At 41.7% G+C, this 21,282-nt stretch overlaps 3 protein-coding genes across 3 annotated transcripts; all 3 read left to right on the top strand.

Annotated features, from left to right (window-relative positions):
- The first annotated feature begins 417 nt into the window (after positions 1 to 417).
- Positions 418 to 1,278, top strand: LOC120104752 (3-phosphoshikimate 1-carboxyvinyltransferase 2-like). The gene is made up of 3 exons (XM_039116481.1): positions 418 to 671; positions 772 to 889; positions 997 to 1,278. The coding sequence occupies exons 1-3, from the start codon at positions 433 to 435 to the stop codon at positions 1,216 to 1,218; spliced, it is 579 nt and encodes a 192-aa protein (XP_038972409.1). The 5' UTR covers positions 418 to 432; the 3' UTR covers positions 1,219 to 1,278.
- A 14,781-nt stretch (positions 1,279 to 16,059) lies between these two features.
- Positions 16,060 to 17,249, top strand: LOC103698043. The gene is made up of 2 exons (XM_039116479.1): positions 16,060 to 16,297; positions 16,437 to 17,249. Exons 1-2 carry the CDS (start codon positions 16,060 to 16,062, stop codon positions 17,183 to 17,185), a joined length of 987 nt encoding a protein of 328 aa, XP_038972407.1. The 3' UTR covers positions 17,186 to 17,249.
- A 1,255-nt stretch (positions 17,250 to 18,504) lies between these two features.
- On the top strand, positions 18,505 to 19,837 carry LOC120104749. The gene is made up of 3 exons (XM_039116478.1): positions 18,505 to 18,659; positions 18,768 to 18,930; positions 19,433 to 19,837. The coding sequence occupies exons 1-3, from the start codon at positions 18,505 to 18,507 to the stop codon at positions 19,835 to 19,837; spliced, it is 723 nt and encodes a 240-aa protein (XP_038972406.1).
- Positions 19,838 to 21,282: the final 1,445 nt, after the last annotated feature.

The raw sequence follows: 21,282 nt of genomic DNA, 5'->3' as shown, positions 1-21,282 counted from the left end.
TTTTGCGGAGAGAGCCACAGCTCAAGCTAAGACAGATCCATCTGAAGGTATGTTTGCCTTCGAAGGAAACATTCTTCTTACAGAACTTTTCTTCATCTTGTGGATTCTCTGCTTTCTAATATATTCACACTTCTGAAGGGAAAAAATGATTATAGAGACACTCAAAAATAAAAACAGAATTTATTGATTGTTGAAGAAAGCAATTGATCGATATCAGGTGATTTCATTAGATTTCTCTCAGAAACTATGATTAGACTAAAGCGCTCTCTCTCTCTCTCTCTCTCTGTATTTGTGTGTGTATGTTCTCACTCCTGTGTTAAACTAAAAAACTAAACTCTCAGAATCTAGTCTGTATATTTGTATTATCAACATATGTGCTGCCTTTTATACGAAAGATGTAGTCTGCATATAATTTGGAAGATCCATAAAGGGATGAACTTGGACCATTTTCTTCAGGTGAAACTCTCTGGATCCATCAGCAGTCAGTACTTGACTGCTTTGCTCATGGCAGCTCCCTTGGCACTTGGAGATGTGGAGATTGAGATCATTGACAAACTAATTTCTATTCCATATGTTGAAATGACTTTGAAATTGATGGAACGATTTGGTGTCACTGTGGAGCACTCCGATAGTTGGGACAAATTCTTGATCAAGGGTGGTCAAAAGTACCAGTGAGTTTAGAAATCTGAAGATTCACAATAAATCGATGATGATGCCGCTTGATAATTTTTTTCAACTTGAATCACTTTGCTGCATCGTAACCTGTTGCAGATCCCCTGGAACGGCTTACGTAGAAGGTGATGCATCGAGTGCTAGTTATTTCTTGGCAGGTGCTGCAGTCACTGGGGGTACTGTCACTGTTGAAGGTTGTGGTACAACCAGTTTGCAGGTATTAATAGTTATCTCTGTAGATCCTGAAGCATTTAGCCAACTGGTTGTTTCATTCTTTTGACAAGGGTGTTCCTGCTGTGTCTCTGTTTTGCCCTTATGATGTAGGGTGATGTGAAATTCGCAGAAGTTCTTGAGAAAATGGGAGCCAAGGTTACATGGACTGAGAACAGTGTCACTGTTACTGGTCCACCACGAGATCCTTCCAAGAGAAAAAACTTGCGTGCCGTTGATGTAAACATGAATAAAATGCCCGATGTTGCCATGACCCTTGCTGTTGTTGCGCTATTTGCGGATGGTCCAACAGCCATTAGAGATGGTAAGTTTTAGCTTGCACTCTTGCAAGCTTATAACTTGTTCATATAAATTGGTATCTGAAATTAGTTGGCAGTGATTTGGAAAGCAGTCATCTTATAGCTTCCCTTTCTTAATTTTATGTATCCATAGAATGTCTTATCTTTTATTATAATTATTATTTTTATTATGATTAGGCAGCACATATTTTTTGACCTTTATAATTTACATTCGTATTTTTATTTTTTTTTAAAAAAAATAGCAATCCCGACGCTTTAAAGCGTCGGCGAAAACGAAAAATGGATTGGGCTTTATCGACGCTTTAAAGTATCGGGAAAGCTGTTTTTGCCGACGCTTTAAAGCGTCGGCGAAAACGAAAAACCGGATTGGGCTTTATCGACGCTTTAAAGCGTCGGGAAAGCCGTTTTTGCCGACGCTTTCATTAGCGTCGGCAAATCCCTGTTTTTGCCGACGCTTCCTCTTAGCATCGGCAAAAACCGGACCCACGCCCACCTGCCCGACGTCTGACCCACGCTTTGGGTCGCGTGGGCTGGGAATTCGCCGACGCTTATAAGCGTCGGTAGAGACCAAAAAAAGCGCCGGGAGTTATTCCTTCTTTTGTAGTGGCTTGCTCCACCGCGTCCACTTGCCGAAAGCGATTGGCATACTCCACTTATCAAATTTGCATGTTATCATTCTTCACAAGAGACACCAACATATTTATATTTTCAAGCGATTTCAAATATCATCGATTATTGGCTTTGATACCACTTGTTAGGAAAATAGAAGTGTTAGATTCTTACTAGGAGAATACTTTGATATACATAAGTTGGAACCGAATTCAACTTAAAAGCTTAAGATGTTAAATTTTAAGCCCAGTCACCTATATCACTTCATCTACCTTTCCCAAATTATTCCATGTAGAACCCACGTGATCATTAATAAGATTATCAAACAAGCTTTGTAGCTAGGCTCCACTCTATAGAAGCTTGATCAAGCTCCATTCATAGCTAAGCAGATCAATCTTGAACCAGCAAAATAGTCTGAACATGTGTATACATACATAATTTTGTTTATCTTTTCAATCTATTAAAATGTTAATTCAAGCTCGAATCTAGCTTGATTTCGAGCTCAATATAAGATTATCAAGTTGTTCAATTATGCTCAACTTTGGCTCAATTTTGAATTAAAGTGAAGTCAAGCTCTAAATAGTGGTAAAAATATTAAGCCCAATCTTGAAGTTTTTTATCCAAACTCGATCGAGCTCAACTCAATTAGAATTGCATTAGATGCAGAACCTAGGCTTGGCCTAGCCAGACCCAATTGTATTGAGTTACTGCTGCATTATGATTAATGTGACTCAACTCAAGTGATTAGATGTTTCCAAAAGATTTGCATCAATTGAGTTGATTGATCATTGGATTGGATCTTAGTCTAAATATATTGCTTCAAAGAAAACTGTATCAGGTTTAGATCATTTTTTTTATGTCCTTGGATGATTATTATATCACTTAGGATTACTTTGGTCATTTTTTAATTCTTTTCTGACGTGGCATTTTGGATCCCATTTAAAGTTAATCGTTTGACTAACATTTTATCAAGTTATGGGTTAAAATGTTGGATTAAAATAATCCTCAAAAAGATGAATATAGGTTTTTCAAATATTTAGTGTATAATTTACCCCTAATCATAATTTTTTTTTGCAATTTACCTAAAATTTTATTTTAATTAATAAATATCTTATTTACTATTTAATAAAGAAGTTGATTCAGTTTTCATCATAATAACCTATCATATATTATCCCTAGTCTCGAAAATCTCGGTTACTATAATCATGTATGTATTTTTCCGTATCGATAAATTGTCTTGCCCAAGAATTATACGGTCTGTGCCGATATGGGGCACCCTCCACATAATCGAGATTTTTATGACTAAAAATGGTCAGGGGTCGTATCCCTTCTTTCGCGTGAAAGGATTCTCCTTCCTCCCTTGGCTTGGTTGGTCCTATAGAATTATTTCTAAACAGAGACGGCTCTGCTTCCATATTTGGAACGTAGCGGAATCCAAGTCCTTCCCGACATCGAATTACCTTGCGGACATATCACGAGGATTTCCATCTCATGAGGAGGATTGGTAGCAAGTGGCATGCATCTTAACCTCAAGCTATCTCGTTCTTGTTTCACTCTGTTTCTCCTCCTTTTGAATCCACTTACTATCAAGAGATCGAGCTGAATAAAACTACCTTGTTATCCCATGAATCGTGAAATCCACAAAGACTATAGAGAAGAAACAACGGAGAGCTAAGACAACTACAACCATTGAGTCTCTTCCACAACATCTCATCACAGAGATTGTTGCTCGGCTAGTCTCAGAGTTTGCACCACCAATATCCGATCTTGAAAACCTACGGATGATGTAGGTTTTATAATAGTATCCATCTTTCGTTCTATTCCTTTTCTTCAATATGGACATCAATTACATACCAAGTTCTTAAGATGCGCTGCATCGCTTAATGTTGTGTAGGTGAAAGATATTTAGAATGGCATCAAAAGCAAAGTTGGTTGGACAACGTATTTTTTTGCAGAAAGAATGGAGCATGCATTGGTGGAACAAGGAGCGTTACTTCACTATTCTCAATAGGAGCGCCACAGCTAGAAATCTTGAAGCTTGCTTCGCACTTGGACTGGTAAGGAGACTAACAACTCCAGCTGCCCATGCTTTACATAGTGATGTTTCTTCTTGCAAGTTAGACTTAGATAAAGTTACACATGAAAAATATAAAAGATCACAATAACAAGTCTTCGACAAAGTTCAATTTGGGATTTGTTCCAGCCATAAATTGGATCAGTGGAGAACACAATGTAAAAGTCTCACTTTTTTCCTTCTTTTGGGTGAACAGACAATATAGAACTTGCCGGTGTAGTTAGTTACTTTTTTGATTTTTTTTTTTGAGCTTGATCAATTCAAGATATTATTTCTATACCCATAAATAAATAATGATGCTGATACATCGAGTGGTGGTTCTGTAACATAATGTCACTTATCCATTATATTACCTATGACAACTAAGTATGTTCTTGACAATAGCGACCGTAATCTTGTTTCAATAGAAAAGGCCAAAATCATGGATGTATATACTGATATAATGGTCAGTAATAGTAACCCTTTTATGAGTGTATAGATCCAATAATACTCATTTCTAAGCCTATAGAAGTGCAATAATTTCTCAGAATAGAGGATGAAATAAGACCAAACATGTAAGGCCGGCTCCTTGGGCCTATGGGTCGGCCCGAAGAGGCCAGGCCCAAAGCCAATTGGGCTATGTGGCACGAGGCAGGCAGGGAAGAGACTCCTATTGGAGTCTTCTTCCTCCCCCACTCTGACACTGGAGTGTTTGAGAATCTGCCGATTGGGCCCAATGAATCCCAAGACCAGCCCACTATCTAGTCTTTAGTTTCCAATGCATCAAACAATGTGCAATTTGGAGTTTTCTAGAGGAAGTTTTGGTGATTTTACTGAAGGTTGTGCAAGACTGACAAGATGCTATGGAAATTCATATTTTCCTTTACTTTCTTTGTCTTTTCATGAATTAGGTGCATTAATCTTATTTAATGGTTGTTGGAAAGTAGTAAGCTTTAATTACTCATGCTTAACTAGGGGCAATAATCTTATTTAATAGTTGTTGGGAAGTAGTAAGCTTTAATTACCTGTGTTTGGAGGGTTGTTCCAAGTTTTAATAACCTATGCTTGGAAGGTTGTTCCAAGTTTTAAGTACCTATGCTTGGAGGGTTGTTCCAAATTTTCCTATTTAAACCCCTTCATGGTAATGAAATTTGCAGACTTGAGTTGCTTATCAAATTGAGCCTTTGGCTTGTGAAGAAGAGCTTCTTCTTAAAGTTTTATCCTTCGATTGATTCCGATAGGTGGCGAATTCTTGCTCTGTATCCCTTGTGAGTTTCCTTTGGGTTGTGATTTGTGTATCCCTTTGGCATTCTTGCTCAGGTGGTGAGTTTATCTTTCCTTTGGATGGTGATATTTGTATCCCATTTGAGTCCTTTTTCTTTATCCTTTTATTTACTATTCTAGCCCGTTATTTTTCCGTATCATAGTTGCCCAGTATTATTCCTACCTGGTTATTTTTTTGCCCGATATCAGTTGGTATCAGAGCCATTGGTTATTATGACGGGTCGTTGTCATTGACCAAATATTGAATCACCTCCTGCTTGTGAAAGAAATCTATGTGATGTTGAAGTAGATGAGTTGAGGAGACAAGTACAACAACTGCAGCGACGTCTTGAGCGATATGGACCTTTTGATCATGATGGCTCCCATCATGATTCAGAAGGAGATTCTTCTGGGAGAGACAAAGAAGAAAATCCATTCTATGCTTCTAGAAGTGAAGCATCTTCAAATGAGTCTATTCCTCGTCGACATGCTCCACGAAATCAAGGATTTCAGCGAGATCAACTTGATGTGAAAGTTGATATTCCGGAGTTTGAAGGAAGAATGCAACTTGAGGAGTTCATCGATTGGCTTTACTTGGTTGATCAGGTCTTTAATTATAAAGATGTTCTGGATAATCGTAAAGTGAACCTATCTGCCATCAAATTGAAGAAGTACGCTTCTTTGTGGTGGGAGAATTTGAAGAAGCAGCGAGCTCGTGAAGGTAGAAATCATATTGCTACTTGGGAGAAGATGAAGAAATAGCTTAAGAGAAAATTTGTGCCGAAAAACTACCGAGAAGACATTTTCCTTAAGTTCCACAATTTTAAGCAAAAGGAGAGTTCTATGGAGGAGTACACTATAGAGTTTGATCATCTAATGATGAAAAGTGATATTGCTGAGCCAGAGGAGTAGACTATTGCTTGCTATCTTGGTGGACTGCGAATGGAAATCGGAAATGTTGTCCAACTACAACCATATTGGACTTATGCCGATCTTGTCAAGTTAGCACTAAAAGTGGAGAAACAACTTAAGGGGGCTCGTGGAAGTAGCCAACAATTTATGACAAAAAAGGGACCTTCCAACCGAGGGAGGTCTACAACCTCTAAATAAATTTTTGGAGGTAAGGCGACGAATTCTAAGTTCTCAAAGAAAGTAGGGGGAGCTAGTTCAAGTCGTCCACTTGCCGATCCTCGCAAATGTTTCAAGTGCCAAGGAATTGGCCATATTCCCTTTGATTGTCCAAATCGCAAAATTGTGACTTTTGTTGAACAAAAGGAAGAAGAAGAAGTCACTTACCTTGATAATGGAGAATCACTTGTCATTCAGCAGAGTTTGAGCATTGATCGTAAAGATGAAGATGAGTGGCTCCACACCAACATCTTTCACACATGATGTACTTCTCATGACAAAGTTTGTGAAGTAATTATCAATGGAGGAAGTTGTGAAAACGTTGTGGCTGAGGATATGGTGGAGAAATTGAAACAAAAAATGGAGTCACATCCTCAACCTTACAAGCTTCCATGGTTTCGCAAAGGGAATGAGGTAAAAGTCAATAAGCAATGTCTTATTCAATTTTTTATTGGGAAGAATTATAAGGATGAAGTGTTATGTGTTGTTGTGCCGATGGATGCGTGCCATCTACTTTTGGGTAGACCATGGCGGTATGACAAAAAAGCCATTCATGATGGCTTTAGAAACCCTTATTCTTTTGTGAAAGATGGAGTAAAGATAATCTTGGGTCCTCTTCGATTAGAGAAATTTTCCAAACCTGACAAAGGGAAGGGAAGTAAGTTACTTTCAAAATCTGAGTTTGAGAAGGTGTTGGAGTGTGCTACTAAAGCTTGTGCTCTTGTAGTATTCCAAGAAAATGAAGAAACAAATGAGCCAGCCACCCCCAATGGTGCAGCCTTTTCTTGCTGAGTTTTTTGATGTCATTCCAAAGGAGATTCCACCTGGTCTTCCTCCCATAAGATATATTTAGCATTGCATTGATCTGGTACCTGATGTTGTCATTCCTAACAAGGCAGCCTATAGGATGAGTCCTAAGGAGAATGAAGAATTGCAATGGCAGGTAGAAGAACTTTGGCTAAAGGCTTGGTGAAAGAAAGTATGAGCCCATGTGTTGTCCTGGTTCTTCTTCGCGAATGTGCGTTGATAGTAGAGCAGTGAACAAGATTACTGTCAAATATCGCTTTCTTGTTCCTCGACTTGATGATCTTCTTGATCGACTTCATGACACCACTATCTTGTCGAAGATAGATTTGCAAAGCAGTTATCACCAAATTTGAATGAGGCCAGAAGATGAATGGAAAATGGCCTTCAAGACACGGGATGGTCTATATGAATGGATGGTTATGTTGTTTGGGCTTTCTAATGCTCCTAGCACTTTTATGAGGCTTATAAATCATGTTTTTAGACCATTTATCGGACATTTTATTATTGTCCATCTTGATGATATTTTGGTATACAGCAGGCATGAGGAACAACATTTGGAGCATCTTCGACAAGTGTTCAATACTCTAAGGGAGCAGAAGTTATTTACCAATTTGAAGAAGTGCCATTTCTTTACTGAAAGCCTTGTATTCTTGGGCTATGTTATTTCTAGCAGGGGCATAAAGATGGATCCTAGCAAGATTGAAGCAATCACAAGTTGGCCTACACCTAGGTCAATCCATGATATCCGAAGTTTTCATGATCTTGCATCATTCTATCGGCAGTTCATCAAAGGATTCAGCACTATCATTGCTTCTATCACTGAATGCTTGAAAGGAGGAATATTCAAATGGATGAGTGAAGTTGAGAAGAGTTTTGAACACCTAACAAGAAAGATGACTGAGGCTCCAATAAAAAGAAAGGTGACTGAATCTTGCATGCACAGGTTCGAGATCGCATTCTCAAGCAAACTGAGAAATATAAAAAGTAAGCCAACAAGCATCGCAAGCCAGCAACTTTTAAGAAGGTGATTGGGTTTGGATTCATCTACGAAAGGAATGATTTCCTAGTGGGCGTCATGCTAAACTCATGCCTAGAGTCGATGGTCCTTTCAAAGTGATTTAATGCATTAGAGAAAATGTTTACAAGATCGAGCTCCCAGGTGACTATAGTATATCCACAACTTTCAATGTTTCTGATCTTTTGCCCTATTCTGATGAAGAGGGAGAGCAAGGCTTGAAGTCGAGTCTTTTCCAACCAGGGGGAGCACGGGAGTGTTTAAGAATCTACCCATTGAGCCCAATGAATCCCAAGACCAACCCACTATCTAGTCCAATGACTAAATCGTTTTTGAATTTGAAAAGTGATGGGACATCAAAGCTATTTAGTTAGATGATCGAGCCATCAGAGCCACTCATTTGCATTCGCACTAGAGATTGACATCACCGTGTCTAGGAGGTGCTCTTGAGCCACCAGATTGAGTCAGGCCCTGGATTGGGTCTAATCTAGTTTGTGTCATTTTTATTTTCTGCATTTTGCTTTTATTTGATCGAGTCAATTGGGTTATTTGTTTTTGTTTAGTCAAGTCAATTTGGTCAATTGTTTGTTATTGAAATCAATTGGGTTAGTTGTTCAGTCATTGGATCGATTTTGGTATGTAATCAATCGGTTGACTTAGTCAAGTGATTAAGGATCTAAGTTTGGTATGTTGTCAATTGATTAACCTAATGTAAGACCTATATAAAGGCCACCTCTCTCATAAATTAGGATATTGAATGATTGAATAAAAATCTAGCCCCCATTTCTTTCTTCTCTTCTTCCTCTTCTCTTCTTCTTCCTCCTCCTCTTTTCTTCTTCTTCTCCATTCTCTATTCTCCCTGCAATGGTCCTCCATCAGCTTGGTATCAGAGCAGGTCGGCTTTGCCCCTACTGCCAAAGCCACGATCCAGTTTCTTTTCTTTCCTCTCTCTCTCGATTTCACCAGGCCTCTCTCCCTCCCTCGATTTTCACCAAAAGAAAAAGGGTCCCTCTGTCCCTCTCGATTCTCACCAGAGGCAAAAGGGAAAACCCCTTTCGTCAGGTCCTTCCTACCGAACACCAAGCCCGCAGCCACCAATTCCACCCCTCGCTACCGGCTGCACCGCACGCCACCAGGCGCCGCCACCAGTACCCCACCGCCACTGAGGTGGGTCCCGAGAAAAGAAAGCGAAACCCCCTTCCCCAACCCATCCGCGACGCCTTCCGAGGGCCCCAACACCACTCCGCCGTCCCACAGTTCCGCCGCCCATCAATTGGATCCAAAGAGAGGAGCACTGCCGCTCCCGCTCCCGTGGTTTTGGCTCTCCACCGGAGATTGCTGCAGCCCCACGGAAGCCCGCCGTCCCAAGTCCGGCTCGGCTTACGTCCGTGCGTAGCCCATCCGGAGAGACGCCTCTTGTGACGCAATGCTGGGAGCCGCCGCTTGCTGCCGCCATGTCCGACCGCCCCTCCCTGTTGCATGTTCTACGGCTGCAGCCCTTTTCGCAACCACTGCCGCGAGGAACGGCCCGCCCTCCCGAACCGTCGGGAGGTTGAAGATGATCTGCTTAATGGGTAAGAGCCCACCTGTTAACCCACAATCTAGTAGCCCAGATCCACAACAAAAAAAAATGGTGCACGCGAGCTGCATGTGCTGGCAGTAATGAGTATTGGAGCGGGTTGCGCCCGATAACCCAAACCTTTAAAAAGTCAAAAAAAGAGGCGCATGTGACCGCATGTGCCATCCAAAAAAAAAAAGGAACAGCACATGACCGCATGTGCTGTTAAAAAAAAACCACTTACCTATTCATCTTCTCCATGACTGCCCCCGCAGCTGCCATCGTCGCCGCGCCATCGAGGCCCCCACCTCGGTTCTTCGTCGTCGTCGGAGCGTAACCGACCGAGCCACCGCCGACAGACTGTCCGAGCGCCGTCTCCTCCTCCTCTGGCTCCTAGCGCCACCTCACTGAAGCCCTCTGCTGAGTGCCTCCTTTGGTCGTCGTCTCTTCGCCGCCGAGCATCCCACCCGCGACGCCGCCGCCCGCTGTGCTCCACTCTCTCCCTCATTGCTGCCCACCACTCCCCCTTCCGCTGAGCACCCCTCTTGCTCCACCTCACCGCCCTCGGATTCCATCTCCTCTCTCCACACCTCCCTGAAACCTGCACCGCGATCAGCAACCATCGATTCGGTGCTCCCTCCGAAATTGCCACCAGCGCCCCCTCAAACGCTTTGTCCCCCTCCCGCATCTACCGGTGGAAGAACTCCATCGTGTCCAAAACCCCCACCTCTCCCTCTTCTCCATTTTTTCCCAAAACTCCCTTTCATACAACAGCCACTTCCCACCTTCTCATGGGCTTCATTTGTTCTAAGGCTTGTCTCCTTCCTCCCCCCCCTCTTACTGACCTGCGACCCACCAAGGCCCTCGGGCCCATTAGGCCACAGGCCCTTCGGGCCCAAATACCTCAGCCTCTTCTACCCACGGGCCCCCATAGGCCCGCCCACCACTTCAAAAATCGAAACCCAACCAGCCCAACTACCCCAGCCCCTTTCACACTGCAGACCCCTCTCCTTCCCCCAACCCAGTTCACAATTATCTGACTTCACCAAACCGGTTTTCATTCCCAATCCAGTTCACACCATGCCCTTCTCCCCTCCCCAATTCCATTCACACTCACGGGCCTGCTTTATTAGGTCCATTCCGTTTCCCCTTACACCATGGGTCCTGCCGCATCGGCCCGTCATCCACCAAGTTCTTGAAGTTGCAATCAAGCCTGCTGAGTTGACTGGATTCGATCCTAGCTGCGACAACTGAAGAGCCCATCAACTGCACTGCGTCCCTGATCGGTGCCCCAGCCTCCGAGCGATTCTGGTCGTCTGTTTCACGACAGGTGATAGGTTTCACTTTTTTTGGCTTGTTCATTTAATTATGTTCTAGTTCTCTTGCATGATAACCATATTTTGGAAATTTTATTTTGCTGTCAAAAATTCATAACCTAAAACATCTATTACCAAACCCATCCTATTCACCTTTTAAAAATCTTGTTACTAAATTAGCACACCCTAGCAATAGGATGTTTCTCAACATCCCACGATCAGATTACTTTAGGATCAGAACAACCGTAATACTTGATTGCAACCTAATTCTTAACTTGATTAATCTCATACCCTAACTCTAAAATAACCGAAGTTAAAATCAGCAACATTTAAATTTTAAATTACTTTGTGAAAGCTTGCTAATCTCTAAAATCATATTAGGTTGTATTGATAAGTTATCCTGCATATCTAGGGTCTCATTATCAACATTGCATCTTTAGGATTTCATTATTAACATTGCATATCTAGGTTTACATTATTGACGTTGCATATCTAGGGTTTCATTGCATGCCAACCCGTGGTGATAAGGAGTACCAAACCAATCAACCTAAAGTCCCCTTTGCTACCATGGATTCCGAAGTTCTAAAATTCCTCCAAGACTAGTTCACTGCCATACGAGCTGAAAGGGAAGAAATCAAAGAAGAGGTTCGTGAGTTCATGCGAAACTTTAGGACCCCTAAACTGCCAACCCCCGTTGCAGCCTAGCCTGAAATCGGTTTGGCCGCCACCCATAGTCTTTCCCCATACCCCTAGGAACCAAACCCAATGTTGTAGGTGTCAACAATTCGGCCGCATAGCGTCCCATTGTTCCACTAAGACCTACCTGATTACTGAACCAGAAGCTGGAAACTAAGAGGCCGAATATGTCGAAGAAGTCTATGAACCAAATATAGAAGATTATGTAAAATACTTTAAAGATGAACCCACTGGATTAGAATTTATCCAGAATGAATCCCAAAGAAAAACTATTGACCTAAGTACAAACAAACCACTTCACATCACGACGTCGAAAGGGGTAGTGAAAGATGTCAAAAGCCGATTACCCGTGTTTACCCTTGTGGCTCGAGTTAACAGTGTGGAGTCTAGCTTTGAGCACCCCGCCGCCGTAGACCTGATCCCCATATTTCATTAGCATAGAGTGTCTGAGTCTGCACAGTCATTTGCATCGCATCTACAGATCAGCAAATGCATTCACTCTAATAACTTAAATTATAAATTTCTTGCTGATTCGCACAAACATTATCAAGGGTTTAATATGGAAAATTATGTCATAGTAAGAATTAGGCATGAACGACTTTCTTTCGGAACGTTCAACAAACTGTAAGCTTGTAGTGCGCATCCATTCATAGTCCTAAAGAAAATTAAATCGAATGCATATGTTGTAGATCTTCCTGATGACTATGAAAATAGTGCGACATTTAATATTAAAGATTTAATCTCCTACAAAAAGACAACAATTATTCATTCTGACCCCTTTGTTGACACACCCACCTTTATTGAGCACCCTGACCCGGTACCTGTTGTTGAGTGGCCGCCTCCAAATTTTAGGCACGCAGAGAACAAATAGAACATATATTGGATGAGCAGGTTATATCAACCAGGAATGGTGGATACCAACGTTAAGTTGTTCGGTGGAAAGGCTGACCAGAGTCTGACATGACGTAGATTTCTAGAGCCGAGTTGCAGCGCCTTGATCCTGACCTTCTAGAGTAGTACGACAGCCGGTCAGACCTGCACTCGACGGGGTCGAGTTTTTTCCACTTGAAAAGAGTTGAAGGGGACATCAAAGCTATTCACTTAGATGATCGAGCCATCAGAGCCACTCGTTCGCGTTCACACCAGGGATTGACATCATCATGGCTAGCAGGTTTTCTTGAGCCACCAGATCGAGTCGAGCCCTAGATTGGGTCCCATCTAGTTTGTGTCATTTTTATTTTCTGTATTTTGCTTTTGTTTGATCGAGTTAATTTGGTCGTTTGTTTTTGTTTAGTCAAGTCAATTTGGTGAGTTGTTTGTTATTGAAGTCAATTGGATTAGCTGTTGAGTCATTGGATTGATTTTGGTATGTAATCAATCGATTGATTTAGTCAATTGATGGAGAATCCAAGTTTGGTATGTCGTGAATTGATTGACCTGATGTAAGGCCAATATAAAGGCCACCCCTCTCATGAATTAGGGTATTGAATGATTGAATAAAAATCTAGCCCCCTTTTCTTCCTTCTCTTCTTCCTCTTCCTTCTTCTTCCTCCTCTTTTCTTCTTCTTCTCCCTTCTCTATTCTCCCTGTAGTGGTCCTCCATCAGCTTGGTCCTCTATCAAAAAGCTCTGTCTCTAGTTTCCAACGCATCTCGGTATGCTATTGAAGCAACTACGGAACATGTCGGGCGATCCGTCAGAAAGAAAGGTTTGAAGTCAGTTGTCATGAAAGCGAAAGGACCTACTTATTTCAAGAAAAAGAATAAAGTGAGCTTGAGCTGGGCACAAAGTGATTCATCATGCTCAAACATGAACCGATCGCTCGTTGGTGCAAGGCTTGCAGGATGTTATGGAAATTCATGTTTTTCTTTACTTTCTTTGTTTTTTCAAGAATTAGGTGCATTAATTTTATTTAATAGTTGTTGGAAAGTAGCAAACTTTAATTACCCATGCTTAACTTAGGGCATTAATCTTATTTAATAGTTGTTGGGAAGTAGTAAGCTCTAATTACCTATGCTTGGAGGGTTGTTCCGAGTTTTAATTACCTATGCTTGGAGGGTTGTTCCAAGTTTTAATTACCCATGATTGGAGGGTTGTTCCAAGTTTTCCTATTTAAACCCCTTCATGCTAATGAAATTTGCAGACTTGAGTTGATTATCAAATTGAGCCTTTGGCTTGTGAAGAAGAGCTTCTTCTTAAAGTCTTATCCTTCGGTGGATTTCGATAGGTGGCGAATTCTTGCTCTGTATCCCTTGTGAGTTTCCTTAAGGTTGTGATTTCTATATCCCTTTGGCATTCTTGCTCGGGTGGTGAGCTTATCTTTCCTTTGGGTGGTGATATCTGTATCTCATTAGAATCCTTTTTTTTATCCTTTTATTTATTATTACTGTCCGTTATTTTTCCATATCATAGTTGCTCGGTATTATACCTACCTAGTTACTTTGTTGTCCAAGGGTTAAGCATTTCAAAGTTTGTCATAACCATGTTTTGTGTCGTCAATGAAAAGATAGGATGACAACTAAACTCTCTCTCGCTCTCTCTCTCTCTCTCTCTCTCTCCTTTCCTAAACAAAATGTTAGACTAAGGTGGCAATGTCCCAAGCATCTCCACGGAAGCTGTACCTATTGTATTTGCTCAAGCCTTCACCTAAACTCTATAAACAGCATAACATTCCTTTATAGACATAAATAACTGAAAGTTGGACTGTATGTATGCATAAAGAAAAAATATACATGAATCAGAAGATACTTCACCAAAAGATTATGTAGTTTATGCCTCGAAAAAAAAAAGTTAGATAAAAAGTCATCTGAATCTTCTAAATGGAAGTGCTTCAATTGTTTGTAGTTTTCACATATTATAAACTAAAAGATCCTACATCGGCTAGACTCGTTTCAGAGCCTGGACATATAAGGTGGTTGTCTCCAAATCCTGCAAATGCATTTTGGCTGAAAAACAAAACCGGGGAGGAGTCTGAGCAGCGTGTGTGCGCGCGTGCGGGCTCCGGAACCAGACAATATCTGGCAGGGGAGCCCCATGTTCCCCCTCATGTGGCCCCCATATGGGCACTGGGTGCCTCACCTGCCCCGCACAAGCGGGGGTGTGATATTTGGTATTAGAGCCGAGGACGGCTCTAGTCGGAGGGTGGGTGAATGAAAATTATACATCGGCTAGACTCGTTTCAGAACCTGGACATATGAGGCGGTTGTCTCTAAATCCTACAGACGCATTTTGGATGGAAAACAAAATTGGAAAAAGATCTGAGCGGTGCGTGCGACGCCCGTGCGGGCTCCGAAACCGGACAATATCTGGCAAGAGAGCCCCGCGGTCCTCCCCTCATGCGGCCCCCACGTGGGCACTAGGTGCCTCACGTGCTCTGTGCAGGCGAGGGCGTGACAATAACACTAGTGCTGATTTAAGTGGACAATTCATTACCTTCAACAAGAATTTTTCATTGTATCTGTTTTGACATCGGTACCGAAAGGAACTAATTGTCGCTCTTTTATCCATTGACAAGGTTTTTTTGAGGAAAATATTCTTCACAAAGTTAATGGAACTTATGTCTTAAAAAATTCTAAATGGATGTACTTTAAATTATTTAAGTTTTGCACACTATTAGCACTGTCACAAGTGCGCAATTCATTACGGTCAACAGAAATTTTTTATGGCACATGCAACCAACATAGGGATGGAATTAAAGGAACTAACTATTACTCTTTTATTCATTGACAGGGTTCTTTAAGGAAAATATTCTTGACAAAGTTAATGACACTAACTAAAGATGGCAAGGCTTAACCGTTTAATTTGTTTAAGTTGACTCAACCCATTGTAGGTTAGACTAAGTTATCTGTTTAATAAAATAGTCAGAGCGGACTCTGGTCAACAGATTTTTAATCTATTTTGTATCCCGCCTGTCTTTAATATGTTAAAAAAGGTGCCAGGCTAGTGTACATCGACGAGCCTACCATTCCCATCCTTAAAATTGAAACTAAGGTCCCAATAGGTTGCTGACCCCGATCAGGTAAAGCCTTTCTATGTTATTGGGTTTCTGCCAAAGATCCAAAGTAAACAAGCGATTGAATACTGAGAGGATCGAAGTACAACTCTTAGAAGAAATTCCACTACGAGGAACCATTGAGCCTGCACTTACGGGGATAGAGACATAACCAAGCTCAACATCCAAGTCCTCTTCTTTCAGTGGCCAAGTTCCACATTCTACTGATAACAGAGAAAAGGCCATCTGCCTTCCACCAGTTGAATCCATGGCCTTCTTGTTAAACTGGAATTCTGCCTAATATAAGTCTAACAAAGAAGAGCCGAACTCTTGAAAACCCACACTACTTGAACCTTATAAATATATCAAGGATAGCAAGCCTTCTAACCAGCAGCTGAGTTAATCTCTAAAGTTTGTTAAAGATGCAGTCCATCGAGAGCAAATGGATGGCGATGTTTCTGCTGCTGTTTGTGGCAGTCACAATGGAAATGGGAGGAGCCTGGCCCCAAGACAAGGTTACTTGTCCCATGAAAGGAAGCCCATGCTTTGGTAAATTTGTCAGATGCCCAAAGGAGTGCCCACACATCAAACCGAGACACCCGAGGGCCAAAGCTTGTTTCATGGACTGCCGCTCCCCCAAATGTGAGGCTGTGTGCCGAGGTAAGCATGGCTTCTTTAACGAGCTCTCTCAACTCTCCATTGGTCCTCTTGAATTCAGCTAACGAATAGAGGAACTAACTTCACTAAAAAAAAAAAAGTCAATGTTCTGCATGGTGTGAAAACTCCATTTAATTGCAAGATCGCTATCAAATTGCAGTTTGCCACAAACCCAACTGCGAAGGCCCAGGGTCTGGTTGTCATGACCCTCGCTTCATTGGTGCTGACGGTGCTGTATTCTATTTTCATGGGAGAAAGGATGAGCACTTCAGCCTGGTCTCCGACCCTCACCTCCAGATCAATGCCCGCTTCATTGGCCTCCGGCCTGCCGGCAGGACCCGCGACTTCACTTGGATTCAAGCTCTTGGGTTCATGTATGGTTCTCACAACTTCACTGTCGAGGCAGCTCATGTAAAGCAATGGAGCAACGACGTTGATCACCTGAAGTTCTCTTACGATGGAAAGCCTTTGCTGGTCCCAGAAGGACACCTCTCCCATTGGAAGTCACCAGATACAGAGCTGACTCTGGAGAGGACTGGAACCAGAAACAGCATCATGGTCGTGCTTGAGGGGATTGCAGAGGCCATGCTCAAGGTGGTTCCAATCACCAAGGAAGATGATGAGTTACACAACTATCAGATACCATCAGATGATTCCTACGCACATTTGGAGGTGCAGTTCAGATTCTTTGGGCTCTCACCCCAAGTGGAAGGAGTTCTGGGAAGAACATACCGTCCTGACTACGAGAATACGGTAAAGCGAGGCGTGCTGATGCCTGTAGTTGGTGGAGAAGACAAATATAAGACTTCATCACTCCTCTCTGCAGACTGCAAGCTGTGTTCGTTTTCTCTCAAGGAAGATAACGAGATAGAGTTGCGCATCCTGCGCTGAAGATAGAACATCCCAAAAAAGTGAAGTAAATTTGCAATAAGAGAGATTATTTATATATATTGTCTTGAGAATAAAAGATGTGTGAATCACGTCGATAAACATAAGTGCCTGTGTCTTTAGTCTTTACAAAATGGGTGTTTGCCATGTAATCTATAAGAGCATCACTTGGAAGCACAAAATATGAGATTGATGCATATGATTTTATGTTTGTTACAATTTGCATTGAGGATTGACATTTCTACGAAACCAAGGACTCCAAGTACCGGCCTGGGAGTGGTCTGGACCGGCCGCTTGGCACGTGAGTCGGGAGAGAGACTCGGGAGTCTTCTTCCTCTCCGAGTCCGACTAGGAGAGGGAGGTTATGACCAGGAACTCCAGCTGGTCAAAACCCAAGCACGTAGAACTCCAGCTGGCCCAGGAAGTTCACCTATATAAAGCCTACCCCTCTTCCATCCGTTTGTCGCTCTTAATCATCGATCAATCGCCGGCAAGATCCGTCCAAGCCCCCGGTTCCCCGTTGAGTGTTTCCGACGAGCCACCGCCGATTCGTCGTTGGAACGAGGTGAGCCACCTCACCTTCTTTTATCAAGTTTTCTGAGTCCCTCAGCTGTCGCCAATGGCCTGATTAGAGTTTTCTGAGTCCCCGGTTGCCGACCACCGCCGGCCGCTGCTCATGTTCGAGACTGCCGCCCTAGCTGCCGGGTGGGGGAACTGCTGTGGGCCGTCGTCCCTCGGCACTTTCATGGCGGGTTGAGAAGGAGAGGGCGAGAGATTCTCCCCTGTTTTGAGCAGAGGAGAGGGCTCTCTCTCTCTTCTTTCCTCTCTCTCTCATGTTTCTCTTTCTTTATCACCCTTTCTCTCTCTTTATCATTCTTTTTCTCTTCGGATACTTTAGGACTAGGAGAGGTCCAGATATTTTGGTAAACCCAAGTTGACCAAAAGACCTAGAAGGTGTCTCGGGCTAGTGTGACCATGAAGGGCCTAAATCAGTAAAATAATGATTGATCGAAAATTTGGATAAAAATGAAAGATAAAAAAAATATAAAACAACTGTAGGTTAATATCTTGCATATTTTTTGGAATGGGTTATATGTTTGATGATATACATTTATATAAGCATATTTTATTGAACTATGTTGAATAATCGATATAAAGCTTTATAATTTTTGTCTGAATTTTGATGAGAACTGTAGTTAATTCCTTATTCGTTCATCTTAGGCCTTGCGTGATCTCTGGAAGTACTTTTTGAAAAAATACGTATCCTCTCTCTCCAAGTTAAGATTGCCCCTCAACTTACAACTCAGCCTATCTCACTAACCATGAAAGCCACAAAAAGAATACAGAAGAAGCAGTGGAGAGCTAAAACTACTACAAGCATCAAGTCTCTTCCACATGATCTCATCGTAGAGATCGTTGCTCAGCTAGTTTCATTGTCTTCAACACCAGTATCCGATCTCGAAAACCTACAGATGACGTGAGTTTTATAGCAATATCCATGCTTTATCTATTTCTTTGTTTCATGATGAACATTAATTAAATACTAAGTTCTTGAGATGTGCTGCATCGCTTAACGTTGTTGTAGGTGCAAGATGTTTAGAACGGCATCAAAAGCAAAGTTGGTTGGACAACATATTTCTTTGGAGAAAGAATGGAGCATGCATTGGTGGAACAAGGAGCGTTACTTCGCTATTCTCAATAGTTGCGCCGCAGCCGGAAATCTTAAAGCTTGTTTTATACTTGGACTGGTACGTAGACTATCAACTCCATCTACCCATGCTTTACATTGCTATATTTCTTCTTGCAAGTTAAGACTTCTAGATAACGTTTCACACGGAAAATATAAAAGATCACAACAATAACAGGCCTTTGACAAAGTTCAACTTGGGATTTGTTCCAGCCAATTGCATCAGTGGAGAACACAATGTAGAAGTCTCACTCACCTTTTTTTTCCTTCTTTTGAGTGAATAGACAATATAGAAGTTGCCAGTGTAGAAAGGGCCAAAGATATATATTCTGATATGATGATCAATAATAACAACCCTTTTATGAGAGTGTATATCTAATAATACCCACTCCTGAGCCTATAGACGTGCAAGAATTTTTGAGAATAGAGATCCAAATAAGACCAAACACGGTGCATGGATTTACGAACATAGGAGGAGCACCTTTGAGAGCTGCATGGTAAATTGATAGTTATTTTTTCTTAGTAGTCTAACTCTTAAATTTCTTCTAATCAATGTTTTTCAGGAGAATGTCTTCAATCTGGAAAGCCTGAACTTAGGGTTACGCTATCTCGAGAAGGCGATGGTCGGTGGCCACGATGCCGCAACGTACACAATGGGCATCCTACTCTTTGGCGATCACCGGACTCGGCAGATTGGCATGGAATACCTGAACAAAATTGGAGTTGTTTCTGGTGGAACTGAGGATTCTGAGAGGATGAAGTTTCAGAACCCCTACTTCGAGCAGTGCCGGAGGCAGGTCATAGAATCTGTACGGAGGATTACCATGAAGAGATGGTCACCACGGCAGATTGAACGGTGCACAAGTCCAACGTGTGGTCGGGTGGAGGGATGGGAAGAACGTCAAAGCTTTTGCAGTGAGCTTTGCAAATGGACTTCCGAGTATTTTCAATTCTATACACAAGTCTGATGTCAAACTTCCGCATGTCCTTTGCTTTTAGTGTCTTTCATTCTTTCAATCTACGTACGTAGTGTTTTAAATTTATTAAATCCCAGCTGGTGTTCGGTCTTCCCCTAATAGATTCTTTTGTATTCAATTGCTGTTATTATTTTGTCATAATTTCAATAATATTATCTTTTTATTCTTGTTAATTTTTAGTATATCTTAAAATACAATGATCAAAGGACTGAAGGAGTAGATTTAGTTATAGTGAATCCCTTCGGGCCTCAATTTGGATGCTGGGGATCTTGCACGCTTCTTACAAAAAGATTTAGTTATCTACCACGAAAAAAAAAGAGAGAAAATTTTGGCAACTATAAGAATTGATATTAACTTCAAAGGAAGAAATGATGTCTTGCTAATTTAACACGCACAAGCAACAATCATTAAGGGTTTACTCTCCGTTGGATTAAGCATTGGCCCTACAGGGACTATGGAGTAAGCCTTCCTTCTTTACCCTCCAGAAATTTATGGTGAATGACGCATAACTCAACGTGATTTTCTGATCATAGGCCCTTCCAAAGAACTTAGGTTCGAGCTCACTTCAACGTTACCCATTAATCCTAGAAGTCTTATCATGAATAACACAGAACTCAATCCCTCCCCAAAAAAGTTGCCCAGAGCAGCCAATTGAATACATACTAGTTTGACACTTTCTGGCGTTCTCTTAGTTTTGGAGGCGGATCAGCGATTCATATGCTTTGGAATCGAGAAAGTAAAGCGCGTTCAAACTCTTGCAGAACCTCTCTGCACCCTCCAATCCTTCGCCTCCTATAAAAGTTTTAAGAAGACGATCACTTTCTCTTAATCTAACTTCTACGTACGTACTTGTCCTGTTTGACCATTAAAACTGCATTTTGTGACCATTTTAGAGCCAACCTCACCCTCGTGGCTCTTCTACTAGTTTCCTAAGAACAACTCGCACGCCCTCAAGTCAATTCTTGCAACCTTCTCTGAGGCCCTTTCCCAAAGTGATTCAGCTTCTTCAACCATGCTCTTCCTTGAGTAGACTCTAATCATCAAATTCATCAACTTCAGATCATAGGCTACCTAAAACTCTGCTCCCTCTCCTCGTAGCATTGCTACAAGCCGTCAATATCATTCACTTCAGTAAGAGCCTGAAGCATGGTGAGATAGCACAAACTGGTGAACTTCTGAAAGGTGGTTTTCTAAAATAATTATTAAATTGTTAGGATAAATTACAAATCATCTTGAAGTTTATGTATATTATCCCCATACGCAATATTTTATAAAACCAACGCTTACAACCATTTAAATTAGTAGCGTTACTGGAACTATTTACCTAAGTAAAAAACCAAAATTGCCCCCAAACAAATAAGGAAACCAACTTTTCCGTACAAAAGGGAGCAACTTGACAGCCTAAACGGTGTGAACTAAGTTAAATCAGATGCCAA

This window comes from Phoenix dactylifera, unplaced genomic scaffold, assembly GCF_009389715.1.
Source record: "Phoenix dactylifera cultivar Barhee BC4 unplaced genomic scaffold, palm_55x_up_171113_PBpolish2nd_filt_p 000092F, whole genome shotgun sequence".
Classification (NCBI taxonomy): domain Eukaryota; kingdom Viridiplantae; phylum Streptophyta; class Magnoliopsida; order Arecales; family Arecaceae; genus Phoenix; species Phoenix dactylifera.
Note: the sequence above shows the minus strand (reverse complement) of the source record. Positions and strands in the feature narration are given on the sequence as shown.